Source organism: Kalmanozyma brasiliensis, assembly GCF_000497045.1.
Source record: "Kalmanozyma brasiliensis GHG001 unplaced genomic scaffold PSEUBRA_SCAF16, whole genome shotgun sequence".
NCBI lineage: Eukaryota > Fungi > Basidiomycota > Ustilaginomycetes > Ustilaginales > Kalmanozyma > Kalmanozyma brasiliensis.
In genome coordinates this window covers 205,675-220,807 of record NW_015961955.1, presented here as the reverse complement: position 1 = coordinate 220,807, position 15,133 = coordinate 205,675, and the positions used below count along the sequence as shown (strand labels likewise).

At 58.0% G+C, this 15,133-nt stretch overlaps 6 protein-coding genes across 6 annotated transcripts; 3 read left to right on the top strand and 3 right to left on the bottom strand.

Annotated features, from left to right (window-relative positions):
- Positions 1-6: 6 nt before the first annotated feature.
- PSEUBRA_001912 (Dihydroneopterin aldolase/epimerase domain protein) lies at positions 7-2,514 on the bottom strand (the record flags this gene model as incomplete). The annotated part of the gene is made up of 1 exon (XM_016435106.1): positions 7-2,514. One exon carries the CDS (start codon positions 2,512-2,514, stop codon positions 7-9), a length of 2,508 nt encoding a protein of 835 aa, XP_016293479.1.
- Positions 2,515-3,438: 924 nt separating this feature from the next.
- PSEUBRA_001911 (PIN domain protein) lies at positions 3,439-7,521 on the top strand (the record flags this gene model as incomplete). Its single annotated transcript, XM_016435126.2, has 1 exon — positions 3,439-7,521. The coding sequence occupies one exon, from the start codon at positions 3,439-3,441 to the stop codon at positions 7,519-7,521; it is 4,083 nt and encodes a 1,360-aa protein (XP_016293478.2).
- A 98-nt stretch (positions 7,522-7,619) lies between these two features.
- Positions 7,620-9,353, bottom strand: PSEUBRA_001910 (Tetratricopeptide repeat; the record flags this gene model as incomplete). The annotated part of the gene is made up of 1 exon (XM_016435099.1): positions 7,620-9,353. One exon carries the CDS (start codon positions 9,351-9,353, stop codon positions 7,620-7,622), a length of 1,734 nt encoding a protein of 577 aa, XP_016293477.1.
- Positions 9,354-10,767: 1,414 nt separating this feature from the next.
- Positions 10,768-11,392, top strand: PSEUBRA_001909 (uncharacterized protein; the record flags this gene model as incomplete). Its single annotated transcript, XM_059464738.1, has 2 exons — positions 10,768-11,210; positions 11,290-11,392. The coding sequence occupies 2 exons, from the start codon at positions 10,768-10,770 to the stop codon at positions 11,390-11,392; spliced, it is 546 nt and encodes a 181-aa protein (XP_059321214.1).
- Positions 11,393-11,435: 43 nt separating this feature from the next.
- Positions 11,436-13,172, bottom strand: PSEUBRA_001908 (uncharacterized protein; the record flags this gene model as incomplete). The annotated part of the gene is made up of 2 exons (XM_059464737.1): positions 11,436-11,708; positions 11,820-13,172. 2 exons carry the CDS (start codon positions 13,170-13,172, stop codon positions 11,436-11,438), a joined length of 1,626 nt encoding a protein of 541 aa, XP_059320793.1.
- A 354-nt stretch (positions 13,173-13,526) lies between these two features.
- On the top strand, positions 13,527-14,954 carry PSEUBRA_001907 (protein of unknown function DUF2431; the record flags this gene model as incomplete). The annotated part of the gene is made up of 1 exon (XM_016435121.1): positions 13,527-14,954. The coding sequence occupies one exon, from the start codon at positions 13,527-13,529 to the stop codon at positions 14,952-14,954; it is 1,428 nt and encodes a 475-aa protein (XP_016293475.1).
- Positions 14,955-15,133: the final 179 nt, after the last annotated feature.

The following is a 15,133-nucleotide window of genomic DNA, read 5'->3' as shown; positions in this document are numbered from 1 at the left end:
TTCTAATCATTGACGATAGATAGCATCCGAAGTGACGGCGACATCTCGAATCTGCTCTACATCATGCACCCTGAGGATGTCGGCGCCGGCAGCGATGGCGGCGGTGCACGCGGCCGCCGTGGCGTAGACCCGCTCCTTGGGGTCCTGCTTGCCCGTGATGTGGCCGAGGAACTTCTTCCTTGACACGCCGACCAGCGTTGGGAACGAGACGAGCGAGCAGCATGGTCGCGTGATGGAGTCCTGAATTGCATCGCCTTGTGTCGCGGCGGACAGTGATGCGGACGAGAGCGAGTCGTCCGTAGATCGGTCCAGAGCTGGCGTTGCTGTGCCGGAGAATGCCACGCCTCTGCCCTTGGTCGACTTGGCGACTGATTCTGGCAGTGTGAGGCGTGAGAGCTCGCGAAGGAGCGACAGGTTGCCAGCGCTGTCCTTGGCGAATCCGATGCCTGGGTCGAGGACGATGTTCCACCGCCTAACACCAGCCCGCAGCGCTCTGTCAAGTCGAATCTCCAGCTCGGCACGAACACCCGCCACGACGTCTCCGCCCTCGTACTTGACCAGCCCATTCATGGTCTTGCTGTCCCCGCGCATGTGCATCAGGATGCAAGGGCACTTCCACTTGCGGGCAACCTCGAGAATGGCGGGCTCGCGCTCACCTCCAGAGACGTCGTTGATTATGTCTGCGCCAGCGGAGAGGGCTGCCTCTGCGACAGAGGCGCGGAAAGTGTCGACCGAGATGGGTGTGGTGATGCTTGCATCGCGGATGGCCTTGATGACGGACACGACGCGTCTCGTCTCTTCTTCGGCATCCACTTCGACCGCGTTGGGAGCGGTGCTCATGCCGCCAACATCGATGATATCAGCGCCCTGTTCGGCCATCGCTTTTGCTGAGCTTGCGGCGTCGACCGCGACTAGGTTGTCGCCACCATCCGAGAAGGAGTCTGGGGTCGCGTTGATGATGCCCATGATGAACGTCTTGGAGCCCCACGTCCACGTCTTTGTGTCCGTCGATTGACTCGTCGATCTTGTGCTAGGCGATGGGATGGGAAGCACCTTTCGAATCCCGCTCGACTCGTAATCGGGCGACTTTTGCAGCATGACCAGTAGCTGGGACATAGTACGCGAGTACGTCGGATGCTCAAAGTCGGGCAGAATGTCTTTGAGCGGCTCAAGCACGAATTCGCGCTCCTTGATGCCCGGATGCGGGACGACCAGCCGTGGTGCATCGTCGATCTCGAGATTGTCGTAGAGCAGGATGTCGAGATCGACGGATCGTGGTCCTTTTTCGGGCACTCCAGTCTTGTCGCGACCGAGCTTGACCTCGATGGATTGCGTGAGGGAGAGCAGGTCGTGTGGGCTGAGCTTTGTTGCGATACGGCAGGCGGCGTTGAGAAACTTTGGCTGATCGAGGACGTACATGGGAGCCGTCTCGTAGAGGAAGCTGGTGTCGACGAGAAGGCAGTCCTTGGCCTCGCTGAGGGCTTGGACTGCCGCTTCGATGTTGGCCGCTCGGTCGCCGACGTTCGAGCCCAGAGCGATGGCGGCGAGGTGCCAGCCTTGCTCGAAGGTCGCTGTGGCGTTGGCCTTGATAAGTGCATTTGCATTCGACGAAGAGGCAGTTTGAGCACGGAGCTGCTGCTCCTCTTGCAAAGCTTCCTGCTCAAAGAACTCGCGAGTCCGCTCGACCTCTACACCTGCGCTGCTGGCAAACATAATGGCGCTCGGCTTGTCGACGCTGACGCGAATCTTTTCGACCTTGTTCTGGACAATGGCAACCCTTGCTATTGACGTGGCAAGGCTTTCGACCGTCTTGTACGAGCTTGCGGCGACATACTCGGAAATGCTCCGGGTGATGGTGCGGTAGTTGTGTGGCTTGTTGACGACATCGACGAGACCCGCGGTGGAGTTGCGGGCACGAGAGAGGCCGGAGTAGACGACGAGGTTCAGTTTGACATCCTGCTTGTCTTCCCGCTCCCATGGGTTGACGCCGACGATGGTGTTGATGATAAGGTCGCGGACGATGACCTTGTCGTCTAGAGCTAGTGTGGAGGAAGGCAAGAGTCTCAGCTCGTCCAGATGCTGCGTAGGATCGATGTTGGCTGGAATAGGATGGGTCTCGCCAAGCATGTAATCGGCAGAGGTTCTCGCGATCTGTACGCCAGCAGACGCAGCATGGAGGAGAGAGCGAGGCTTTTCTACGTTGAGAGTGACCTTAGGAGCGTGGAGAACGAAGATGCAGACTTTGGCGAGACCTTCGGCCAGCGCCTCGAGGCTGCGATAGCGGTGGTCCGCACAGTGAGCTTCCAGCTGCTTGACGAGAATGCCGTAGTGAATGCTGTGGGGAAGGTGGTCCGACTTGCCAGCTTGGGAGACGTCGGTGTGGACTCTGGCATCGATGGTGACGGGCTGAGCTTGGACACGTTCCCAGTTGTCAACGCCGACGATCATACGCACTTCGAGCCTCTTGACCACGATGATATCGGGCAGGTGCAGCGTCGCTGCGGATGAAGTCATGATGAAGGAGCGCTCGGTTGTGCGCAGCTGCTGACAGATGGCGTGGGAATGTCGGCCTCGAGGTTCGAGTAGCGTTCGGACATACGACGGAAGAGCCGTTGGTGAGAGGAATTTCCGATGCGAAGTGGTTGAAGAACAGTCAACAAAGCGGTTCGTCCGATTCACATCCCATCACCAGCCGTCGTAGAGGTGATCAAAGGCCTGCGTTGACGTTGTGTATCGGTCCTTCCGAAGATGTTCTCATCAACCAGGCTTCCGAAGCCGTGCGCTTTCCGCACTTTCCGCATGACTCCGCTCTGACCGCCTTTTCCAAGCCTTCTTTTTGGTGGTCATTTTTCACTTTCTTCTTGATTTCACAAAAGATCGGCTTTGTGCATGCAGAGCTGGTTGGCTGCCTGGCTGTGCGTGCTTCGGAAATCAAGGGTCCTCGAGCACCGACAAAGCCCTCAGTCGGACTCAAGCAGCTCAGCCCAAATTTGGCGCGAGCTGCTCAGTTGCTCCAAGCCACTCTCCTCCTCATCGATCTCCTCACCCGTCGCCCGAGTCGACTCGCATCGCCATCCACCACGTACGACGCTCTAGAGCTCCTCATCCAGGACTCCGCTACTCCAACTCACAGCATCGCCATCAAACAGCCTCATCAAGGTCTGTAACTGGTACCAGGACGACTTCCTTACAAGCTATGAAGGAATCCATGCGTCGGTCGTCTTCCTCGCTGGTCGTCGATAATCCGCCTCACTGATGCTCTCGTAGCATAGAGAATCATCGCTTTGATCTTTGCCGCTCGGCACTCGCTTCGTCCGGAAGCATTGATCGCTCCCGGTCATGCCGTTCCAACACTCCAGCAGCGTTGTTTCCACACAGCTCCTCCCAGCTCCAGGAAATGAGCTCGGCACCACAAGCTTTACTTCACAGACGCCCGTCATGACGACCAAGTCAGCTCTTGCAGAACCGTCTTCCAAATCGCGCAATGACCCGTCCAACTCTGGTCCAACCCGCAAACAGCACCACGTCTCGTTCAAGGAAGACTCAGATCCTCCCGTGCAGATTGCAAAGCCACGCGGTCGTAATCAACGAGGCTCCAACTCAGCGTCTCGCGCCGACGACTCTGAAGCTAGAGACAAAGCATCTGAGCATGGAAGCTCGAGGCAGACCAACTCACGCGCCTCTTCTCGTCAAAGCCGCCGCGACGCGAGTGAAGGCGAGTCGTCCACGGCAGTGACACGCGATAGTGCGCCAAGTTCCTCTTCGCGCCAACGTGGCTCTCGCCAGCGCTCTGACAAGCGTTCCGAGCGCTCACAACGTACTCAGAATGAGTCTGTCAACAGGGCGAACGATGCTGGAGACTCTCGCGCCCCGCCATCCGCGAGGTCGGCAGCATCCACTTCTCCGTCCAAGAAGGATGGCAAGTCCAAGGACGGGAGCAGCTCGGGAAAACGCAGCAGGCAGCAATCTGCACAAGGCATCCTTTCTGACATCCGTGGTCAAGATGCCTCCCGGTCGGAGGCGGGAACACGTTCTCTCCACTCAGCGTCCAGCCGCCGAGATCGCTTCTCGCGCTCCCAGGATGCCAGGAGCACACCCGGTGACGATCGTCAACTCTTCGACCCGAGGCGCGACGATCCAGTCAAGTTCGCATCTCAGCAAAGAAGCCAAGGTGATGCACGCTCTGCATCCGGGCCCGCATCTGCCGCTCCTTCCCCTCGTCTCTCCTCGGCGCCCTCGTTCCAACCTCAGATCTTGATGCGAAGGGACCCTTCCAATACCTCGAGCGGAAGCCATCTTGGTCGCAGCCCAATCATCAAGCCGTCCATCTCTGATATCGCTTTCACCTCCGCCGTGGACCTCGCCGATCCCAGGACACTTCAGGCACATCTCATGGAGATCAAGAAAGCATACCGATCCATCGTTTCCATCGAAACTACCTTGCAACAAGCACATCAGGCCGAGATGGACAGAGCACGCCTCAACATGGCCGACTATACGCCACCGGACCTGCGCGATCGATCTCACTCTGTCTCCCTGATCAGTCAACATCGTCAGCTGGCAGAGTTGCACTCTTCTTTCCTTGAGATGACGTGTCGGCCCGAGTTGCCTCGCGACGTTCAAGAGTACGCCGAAGTCCGCAATTTGCCATCCCGCTTATGGCAGACCGCCTTCCACCTCATGCTCGAGAGTCTGCGCACCAGCCTCTCTTCTAATCATCACCTGCAGACCAATGAACGCAGAGCAGAGATCCTGGACCATCTCACCGAGTTCATCTACTATGCCTACTCATTCTACTCGGCCTTGCTCGAATCCGAACGGTACAAAGGCTTCCGAAGAGCATGGCTCGAGAGTCTTGGCGACCTCTCTCGATATCGCATGGCAGTCGCCGGTCTGGCCAACAGTATGGCTGCCGAGGGCAGAGCTGATGAGACCCCTTCCAAGCAGGCGGACAGTCACCAGGTGGCCTCCTTCGAGGCTGCTCGCATAGACGATGACATCGATGAGGACGACAGCACGTCAGAAGACGACAACGATGCGGATGGAGACGACGAGGGATTCGGCTCGGCGCAACATCGCGCTCAGACGCGCGACGAGAAAGGCGCTCCCCCTCGCTCCAAGTCTCTCGCCGACCCTGGACGGGAAGCACCAGCCGCACACGAGAACGACAAAGCCAGCATCGGGACTGCTGCCCTCGGCGATTGGGATACGACCGAGAAGGAGACCTGGCGCCAGACGGCGAAAGGCTGGTACGCTATGGGAATCGCTGAGACGCCGAGCACTGGAAGGCTTCACCACCACCTCGGTGTGCTCAGTCGAGGCGACGACGATCTCAGAGCTGTGTATCATCTCACCAAGAGTCTCATCGCCGCCAAGCCGTTTAGTCCAGCAAGAGACAGCATCCTGCCGCTCTTCAATCAAGAGCAACAAGCAAGTCGTCTGCATCGCGAGAGCTCCGTCGAAGAGCTCTTCCTCTACCTGCACGGCATTCTCATCACTCGCGTCCAGCTCGACGACTTTGAGCCAGTCTTCGATCGGTTGATGGCAAAGCTCGCCAGACTCGTCGAAGAGCGCGGTCCGGCGGGCATTCCGCAATCCGTCTGGACCATGATGGCCTCCATCAATATCGCCAGTCTCTTTCAGTACGGCGCTCAGGACTCGCTTCTTGCCAGCCTCCTGCTCGAGCAAGCCGGCAAGTCGGACGGAAGGTCCAACAGGACGCAGAAAGCTGCAGCGAGTACGCCGACGGCCATCCTTGTCAGCTCGACTACGCCCAAGACGGACGACAACCTGCTGAGCGAGCTGCCAAGAGAGGCCGAATGGGACGATCCCAGCGACGACGATTCCGAAGTCGGTGGAGAGGCACAAGTGATTTCTCTCGAAGCCAAGAGCGGATCCGACGAGCAGGAAGTGCCGGATGAGCTTCCGATCGTTCTCCAAAAGGCCGCCACGCTGTGCTTCAGCATGCACTCGCTCACCTTTGACCTGTCGAGCGCCGATGCGTCCCTCCGGTCCAATCCCTACAACACGACCGTCAGCACCTTCCTCGTGTCTCTCTGCCAATCCAAGAAGGCTTTCCGGATGCTGGAACGCTTCATTCCGTGGGATCTCTGGTTGCGGCGCATCGACCAGTCCCTCTCCCTGTTCGAACGCACATGGCCTAAGTGTCTTTCCAGCTCTTTCATCACGCCGCAACTGCTGCTGCCAGAAGACTTTTGCCTGCGAGGCATTCTAGGCTTGTCTCGACACCTATACGACCGGAATCTCTGGCGAAATGCAATGAACGACGGCGGCCTGACGGCAGAACAAGCCTTCGACAACGAAGTCGAGGTGCTCGACGCCGACGACGCCGAGCTCTATACGCGAACCGAATCCGCTTGGCGGGCCGCAGCCTCACGACGGAAGGACAAGGCGTTTGCGTCTACGTCCCTGGACACTGTAAGGGACTATCGCTTGGCTTTCGTCGCTCGCAAACTGGCCAAGGCGGCGCGAGGCTTTGATCTCGACTCGAAGAGCTCAGCGTTGTCCCTTTCGAGGCTGCTGCTTGGTCGTCTATCAAGGCAGAAGCTGCAGGAAGAGCAGCGACAACTTGAAGCACGTATTCAAGAACTCCAATTGCAGTCACCGGCGGCGGTTGCCTCTTCTGCCCACTACTCAGACGACGACGACGACTTTGACAGCGACTGGGACTCTCATTCCGATCACGAGGCGCCTGCCTCAGCGTCAGCGCAAGCGATACTCTCGAACGCCGACGATGCTGATCCCAGCGACGAGATCCGAGCTCTCCATGCTCGCAGCTGCTTCCTCCGGTCGCTCCTGTGCAAACGACCCAACGCCGCTAAGTCGAGCACGAAACCTGACCGATCGAACTCCAAGAAGGGCGCATCGCCCAGCGTCTGTGAAGACCTTCTTCCAGGCTACACGACGCTCGTGGTGGACACCAACATCCTCGTCATCCCTGGCGACATCATTGCCAACCTCATAGACACAAAGCGCTGGATGGTCATCGTCCCGCTCGCGGTCATCACCGAGCTCGACGGTCTGCGACGCAACGACAGCGATGTAGGCCGCGAGGCCGAGCGGGCGATCCAGTTCCTCGAGTCGCACATCAAGAGCCATGCCAAATGCTTCAAGGTCCAGACGAGCAGGGGGAACTATCTGACGGATCTGTCGTGCCGGTCGGAGGATATTGATTTTACTTGGCAGGGTGGGGCGGAGGATGGGGAGACGAGGTTGGATGCCGGCGCAGGGGAGAAGTCCGTCGCTGCAAGGAACGTCGATGAGGTGATTTTGAGGCTGTTGGCTTGGCAGAGGGACCACTTTATCGATCGACGTGGCTTGCTGATGGCTAGCAAGGAGGCGAGTGGTTCGGAGAAAGGCTCAGCGAAGTTGGCTTTGGCTCACAAGAGCGTGTTGCTCACGCTGGATCGGAACCTTCGTCTCAAGGCTAAGAGTCGTAGCCTGGCCAGCATGGATGACAAGGGGGCTGCTTCTTTGCTCTCCCTTGCCGCTTTATCGTAGATTCGCTGCTCAATGCACAACGTTCTCGTCGCTCAGGGACGCACTTCGACCGTGCCAGCTGTGATGCAAAGTGTATGTATTGAATGCTGAAACGACGCTCATCCCATCTTGAAGTGGAATTGTTGACCACCAGGGAACCCACCACCACCGCCACCAGGGAATCCGCCAAACGACCCGCCTTGCTGGAAGAACATATCGAACGGATGCCCTCCCTGGGCGAACGGGTTTCCGTGCGCGCCCTGCTGCTGACCCATCGGATCGTTCGGATCATCCCCCTCATCGTACCTCTTCCTCAACTCCTCATCGCCCAGTACGCCCCACGCCTCGTTGATCTGGGCCATCTTCTCCTGGCTCCCGCCCTTATCCGGGTGGTTCTCCCTCGCCAGCTTGCGATACGCCTTCTTGATCGTCGGCAAACTGTCGGATCGTTTGACGCCTAGGACCTTGTAGTAGTCCTTACTCTGGCTGAGCTTGAGGCGCTTTTGGGCGGTTTGGAGCTTTGCGTGGATGGCACGATCGGTTCGACCCGACGCTTCGAAGGCCTTGGTGAGATCTCGGACCGCTTCGTCGTAGCTCTCGTTCTGCAGCGCAACCTCTGCGCGCGCAAGGACGGCTTCCACGTTGTCCGGATCGCGCAGAAGGACCAGCTCGCAATACGACATGGCCTTGGATAGGTCGTTGAGCTCTGTGTAGGACTTGCAGTACATCACGTGCAGCTCGAGGAGCAACCCCGAATCCTGGACGGGGTCGCCTTTGTAGGTGGACGGAATCAACGCCTCCTCATCCCCGGCCTGAATTTCCGTCGCAGCCTTAAGGATGTCCTTGATATCATCCACCACCGTCGGTCCGCCCACCTTGCCCCCCTTCAACGCCGACAGCACCGGCCGGAAGCTCTGCGAGTTGTAAAAGTTCCGAGCCTTCTTCAGACTCTTCTCGAGGGCTTTGATCTTGCGATGCAGCTGGGCGCACGCCTTGTTATCCGGATCCGAGTGAAGACACGCCTTGAGGTGCTGCAGCCCTGCATCCCTGCTCTGCGACCCCGGCTCGGACACAAGGAAGTAAGAGAGCACCGCCAATCGTCGCAGGAGGAAGGGCGAGGGTGAGAGATGAACAGCCCGTGTCCAGTCGGCCATCGCATCTTCGATGTTGCCCTTCATCGTCTGACAGCGGGCGCGGACGAGCCGCGTTTCGAGATGCGAGGGCGAGATCTTGAGCACTTCGCCCGCCATGTGGATGCAGTGGTCGATCTTGGTTGCGTCGAGTTCTTTGCCTTTGCCCTTGGTGTTCGACTTGTCGAGTTCCTTTGCTAGCTTGTCCAGGGAGCGCAGTGATGTCTCGACGAGAGTGAGCTTGGAGCGAACGCTGTTGGCATCCGCGGGAGCAGATGGGGCGCCCTTCTCGGCCCGAACAGAGTCGTACGACTTGAGAGCCGCTTTCGCCTTATCGTAGTCGCCTTCTTTGAGATATACCTTGGCCTGCTGCAGGTACGCCTTGTCGAACTTGGGGTTGAGCTCGAGCAGGCTGGCGAAATCTTGGAGCGCAGCGGACGTGCGGCCGAGGGAGAGCTGTGCTGTTGCCCTCCTGTAGTAGGTGAGCCATGAGGTTGGATCGGCTTGCAATGCTGCGTCGAAAGAGGTGAGTGCTTCTTGGTAGCGGCCGGACTGGAGGGCGGCATTGGCCTGGGTGAGGTGCTGGTTGGCGGCGACGGGATCGCTGGTGACTGGTGATTCGAATGCATTTGCGCGGACAAGCAGGCCGGATGACGATAGGCCAAGAGCGAGACACAGCGTCAAAGACAGTGCCAAGAGCGAAGGCAGGAGCCTCGCCCTCATTGTGGATAGGTGGTGGCGCTAGAAGCGGCCGTGTGGTGTATTGGTGGCCAGTGAACGGGGTGGCGGTCTACCGCGGAAGCTCTCGAGATGCGGATGGTAGCGAAATTGCGACACGCGAGCTGTGACAGACGAAGCTACGTGGTCGGATCGTGTCTTGAACCTGATGTGGAGAGGGTCTGCTGTGTGCGAGGTGTCGTGGATGGAGGAAGGTGATCCAGGATGAAGGTAGCTGAGGGGTGCGAGCTTTAAGGTGTTGGACTGAAAGAAGCTTCCAGCGTCTGTCTATATGCATGCGGTGCGTGAATTCCCAGCCAAATTGCCGTTCGTGCCAACGTGGAAGCCAAAAGCGGGGGCGATTTCCTTTTCGTGCGAATCTTTAGCAGTTTGCGATCTCACATCCCACAAAATTCGAGGTCGTCATACGTCCGATGTCGAAGATGGCAACACCGGCCGAAGTGTTCCGACAGCAGCAACAAAGTTTGTGACAGGCTGGAGCGTGTCAGAAAGCTGATCAGCTGCTGAATCTATATTTTGGCATGGATCGTTCCGCGAGCCCAGCATAGGAGCAGCAAACCTTGTTCTGAGTAGACTCTTTGGCAGAAACCTCTGGCGCAGCACGCTCCGTCTCCGTGCGGAAGCGGACCGTCGAAAGCTGAGAGAGTGACGGGCTAGATACTGCACAAGCGCTATGATTGGGGAATTGACACGCGCTATTCCGTGTTCGAGTCTGTGTCCATCAAACAAGGTTTCGTACACCCATACCTAAAGTCAAACAAGCAAATGTGGAAGCGGACGAGACGCTCTGACTGTTGCTTTCGACGTGTCAAAGCGCCCATCAACGAGCAGAAGAGCGCCTTCTCGAGTACGTGATGAAGCCAGAGCGTCCGTTGAATCAGCTGCCTCCGTGTCACAACTGAGGAGCTTGAGCTTATTGCGTAAGTGATATCGTCGCAAATCACTCTACGAGATCACGCATAGGACAGTTGAGCTTGTTTGCTGTGCGTGCTCGATGTGCAAGCAGCGCTCATCAGTATCTGGACGGATTTCGAGCGACATGATCAGCCCATTGACACATGATGAGACCATTGACACATCGATTCAATCCCAAACAAGATTAGTGCGGAACCTTAGGACACGACTCAGCAAGTGCGGAAGCGGAACACAATCGATTGTTCGGCCATCACAAAGGGCAGAGGGAACAGTCGTACAGCAGACGTTGGCGTGAGAGTGTTCCGCGTTCCAGTCAGCGCTTGTTGAGTGGATCGAAGGGGTCGCGAAAGCATATATACCTGGCCCCTTGCCGCCCTTTCTCGTTTCCCCTGCTTGTCATTCTCATCAAGCACTCGCTCTGACATCCGACCTGACAGACCCTCCGAACTCGGGTGCCCTCAGCAACAGCGGAACAACAGTTGCAATGGCCGACAAACCTTTCAAATTCCCGCTCGTGCTCATGTGCAAGCCCTACCCGCACGAGATCGTGCCTCTCCCTAACGACTTTGCCGTGCAGTTCTTCGAGGATGGCCTTTGGTATCGGATCAAAAAGTCTTCCCACACCGCAGACTGGAGCTCGAACCCTCACGCCCAAGTGTTGAAGGCCGAGCTTGCTCAGCGCGGCGTGCGCTACGAGCAACACGGCCCCGACTGCGTCATCTTGAGGGACGAGACATACACGGACCTCGAGGTGAAGAAGCGAATCGAAGATTGGCAGGCCCGGATCGCAATGCCGCACCAGACCATCGAGCCCTCTGTGCGCACTCCAGAGCGGGAGCTTGAAGCGATGATGCGTACGTCCATGCATATTGGAGACGCGCCCTGCAATTGCAAATGGCCTGTTGGCAGACAGCGCCATCTCGCCCGGTAGGTCCAGGAGCCTGATTGACAAGCGCACAGCCGACCCACTGACACCCCCCTTTGTCATCTTCATGTCGTCATACAGATGGGTCGCATTTTGCTGTCTCGACAGCGAGCTGCCCTTTCTTGAGATCAGCGAGTCTTTCGAACCCCCCTTCGCTGTCGACCATGGTCCTCCGCGCCACTGAAGCTCGGTTCGATCGACAAAGGGTTGTTAATTGCATGATACGATCAGATCAGCAACCCCCATCGAGCCAGACTAGCAACCATGATAGCAAGTCCAAACAACAACGAGGCGTAGGTAGTAGTGGCGAAGCCAACCATGGGCAAAGAGGTGGCCCAGAGCGACGAGACGATAGTGTGTAGAACGACGAGGACGGCAAAGGTGATGCCAAAGCCTTCAAAGCGCGGGAGAAGGTGGAAACGGGGCGAAAGGTCAAAGCGGTCGTGATTGAGGTGACCAAGTGCCCCCTGGGCGTGGGTGAACGATGCTGAGAGGAGCAGCTAGTTGCCCAGCAAAAAGAGAGGGCAATGTCCAAAGTGTTCGAATCCAAATGTCAGTGATCAAATTTTCATCTTCAATGTATCCGTGTGTGAGGTGTGGGAGGGACTTACGCTGCTGCCAACGCTCCATAGCATCGCGTCGATCCGCCAGAGTGCGCAGAGTGCCACTGGGATCTCTGGCAATGGAACGCCAAGCACGGCTTCTACTTCGGACCGCTCTTTGGCTATCAAGAAGCGCTCCACTTCCTCTTCGAGCTCCTGATCCAGCAGTGAGATCGTCGCGTTCGAAAAGCTCGATCCGCTCGCTATTGAGCTTCCCTCCTCGTCGGTGACCGCCTCGCTGTGGCTACCGTTCTCGACCGGCTCGCTTGAGCCGGTCGCGCCGTAGTTCTGCTGCCGTGCTGCATCGCTGGTCGGCTGGACAAGACGCTGCCTTGCGGACTCGAGCGCTCGACCGGCCGACATGCGTCTGGCCTTCCCGCTGCTCCGCTCTGGTGTTGACACTTGATCGTTGCTCACCCCAGGATGCCCGGAGAGCAAGCTGAAGCCGGACTGCCCTGCTGCCCCATTCGATTGTGTCGCGTTTGCCTCACGTGCTAGCTCGTTATCATCATCGTCATCGACTGGCTTGTACAGCGCAACCTGATGCAAGATCTGAAACGCCCCAAAGCCAAACTCGGCGAGCGCCCAGGCGATGGAAGACCAAGCAGCAACGAAGAAGCGCGGGTCGCGGAAGCTGAGACGCCACGCCCAGTCTGGCGCCGCGATAGCCGACATGTCTGCCGCCGTGCTCGAGTGCGGGCGATGCGAGTATCGGTCCTGTATCGGATACAGGTAGAGCGCAGTGACGAGGAGGCAGCAGGCCCAATAAAATGAAAGCACTCGCAGGGTCTCTGCTACCAGCGCCTGCATCGCGATTGCTACTGTGACGATCAGACCTTCTTTACCTGAGCTCCCTTCCTGCGTAGGCAGCTGAAAGCGTGTCGAGCGGGATAGAATCGACGAGGACGACGAGAAGAGTCGGGGTATAAGTCGATCCGAGATGGCGAGACAGGCTTTGCGGCTGGTGTACGAGGCGAGCCAGCCTACGAGGCCGAGGGCCAGCGTGGATGCGAGAAGCTGACCATCGAGGATGCTGCGGCACTGCCCTCTTTGATATACCGAGTGCGTTGGATGGAAGCGGGAGAAGGCGGTGAGGTCGTAACCCTCTGCCTCCCTTGAATCCTGCAGATGGCAAAGCTCTCGGGTCTGAAGCGAGCCGAAGAGTGCAGCTATTAGGATGACGAGTGTCGGCACGAGTGACAGGACATGGTAGAAGAAGAACTTGCGATATGAGGCCCGCAAGGCTCGTCTGGAATGCATGACCGTTTCGAAGGGAATCGATATGGATGTCGATGAGAAGTCGGAGGTGTCGGCTGCTGCTGGTGGCTCGGGCCGCAAGCGGTCCTTGCGCGCGGTAGTCATCTCGCAGGGGAATGACCCTAGTGTCAGGATAGCGCCTCTCTATGCTTGAAGCCGTACGTGAACCTGCGCCATAAGGGTCTTATCGAGGACGATGATGGTCAAGACGATGATACGATGATGGCTGGTCGGAGTCACAAGTCACAGGCTTGGGAGTGACTTTCAGGGTTCGCCTCGCTTCTTGGCACCCACGCTGCGGATGCATCCCGATATGCGCCTGTGACTTTCCCACAAGCTCGAATCGGGATGTCCGTGGAGCCTTGGCTGCGAAATTTCTCACGACCTGGACCCTGACTTCGGATCTTCCGACTCTGCCTTGATGCTCGCTGCCATCATCACCCGAGCGACACCACGGACATGCCGAAGAAGAAGGGCAACCTCAAGGCGGCGCTGCAGGGCCACTTTGCGCAGCAAGAGCAGAAGGCGAGAGAGCGAGCTGCACAGGAAGCAGCACGACGCAAGGCTCTCTCCGTGGCTAAGTCGGGCGGCTCGCGTCCGAAGGGCTTCAAACGCAAGCCGCAAAGTCATCAAGCTTCCGACGATGCTGACTCGCCAATCTCGGCGTCGCTTACAGAAGGCAGCGAAGTGATCACGACGGGACTAGCGAGGCGGAAGCGTCTTCCGCAGCCCTTTGCAAGAGATGATACGATCCTCATCGTTGGAGAAGCCAACTTCTCCTTCACGCTGTCCCTGCTCCTCCCTCCGCGCTCGCATCCGCCATCACAGATCCTCGCAACAGCTTACGACTCGGAGCAGGAATGCTTCTCAAAGTATCCCGATGCGCGCGAGAACGTCGAGAAGATCCGTCGCTTAGCAGGGCGCGATGACATCGTCCTTTTCGGTGTAGATGCCGGGCAGCTGGACAAGTACAAGCAGGTCACAGGGGCTTCGAAGAAGTCTCAGGTCAGCCGCAACCTCGATGATAGCTACGGAGAGGCATCCAGCTCGAAGGCGGCAGATTCGGCCCAAAGGAGGTGGAGCAAGGTCTGGTTTGGCTTTCCGCACGTGGGGGCGGGTCACAAGGACGAGACGCGCAATGTGCTCGCCAACCAGCTGCTCATACTGCGATTCCTCATTTCGGTCGCACCCTATCTCACTGCTGGACCTTTGCCAGGCTATGCGCCAGGCGGCTCCTCTGGCTCTCGCAAGCAGACTGGCTCGGACGATGAGGACGATCTGGAAGACGAGAAGGAGGACGACGCCTCCGATTACGAAGACAACCTCCTCACCTCGACCAACGATGCGGATCAATCGATTCTCGACGAAACACAAGCACGCATCTCAGCTCTACAGCCCTTTGTTCCTCCCTCACGCCAAGGTTCAGTCCTCGTGACCCTCCGCAATGCCTCACCATACACCTTGTGGGACGTCGCCAACCTCGCCAAGCGTCTGCCGCAGATGCTGCCTGTCATCGCGTCCACCGCGCCAGCCTTACCGAAGGGAGTCAAAAAGCCCACTTTGAAAGATCTCACCGCTAGCGGGCTATCGACGTTGAGTGCCACCAACCTTCACTCACGAGCTGCCTCGCAGAATGGCGGCAAAGCTTCGTCCAAAAGCGTGAGAAGGTATAGGAGCTATCACCTGTGGCGGAGCTTCGAATTCGACCCCACGGAATGGCGCGGCTATCAACATCGCAGGACTATTGGATGGGTGAAGGGCGTGAGCAGCAGCGCCAACGAAGACCTGCTCAGGTCCAGGTCGCATCACAAGGAGCAGGAAGGAAACGTGCGGGCGAGCAAGGCTGGTGGCGGCGAATGTCGAACGTGGGAATTCGGATTGGGTTGACCTCGAACTTGAAAAGCAATCAATCTAAACGACATCGTCAGCGTTCAAACGTAGGCAGACTCGGAAGAGGTGGTGTCACCGTTGTGGTCGTGCCCGAGTTAGGGATCGATGCCTCGTGCGTTTGCTGAGATCTGCCAGGGTCCTAAGACTGAGAAGCGATACAGTAGGCCAATGCTGTA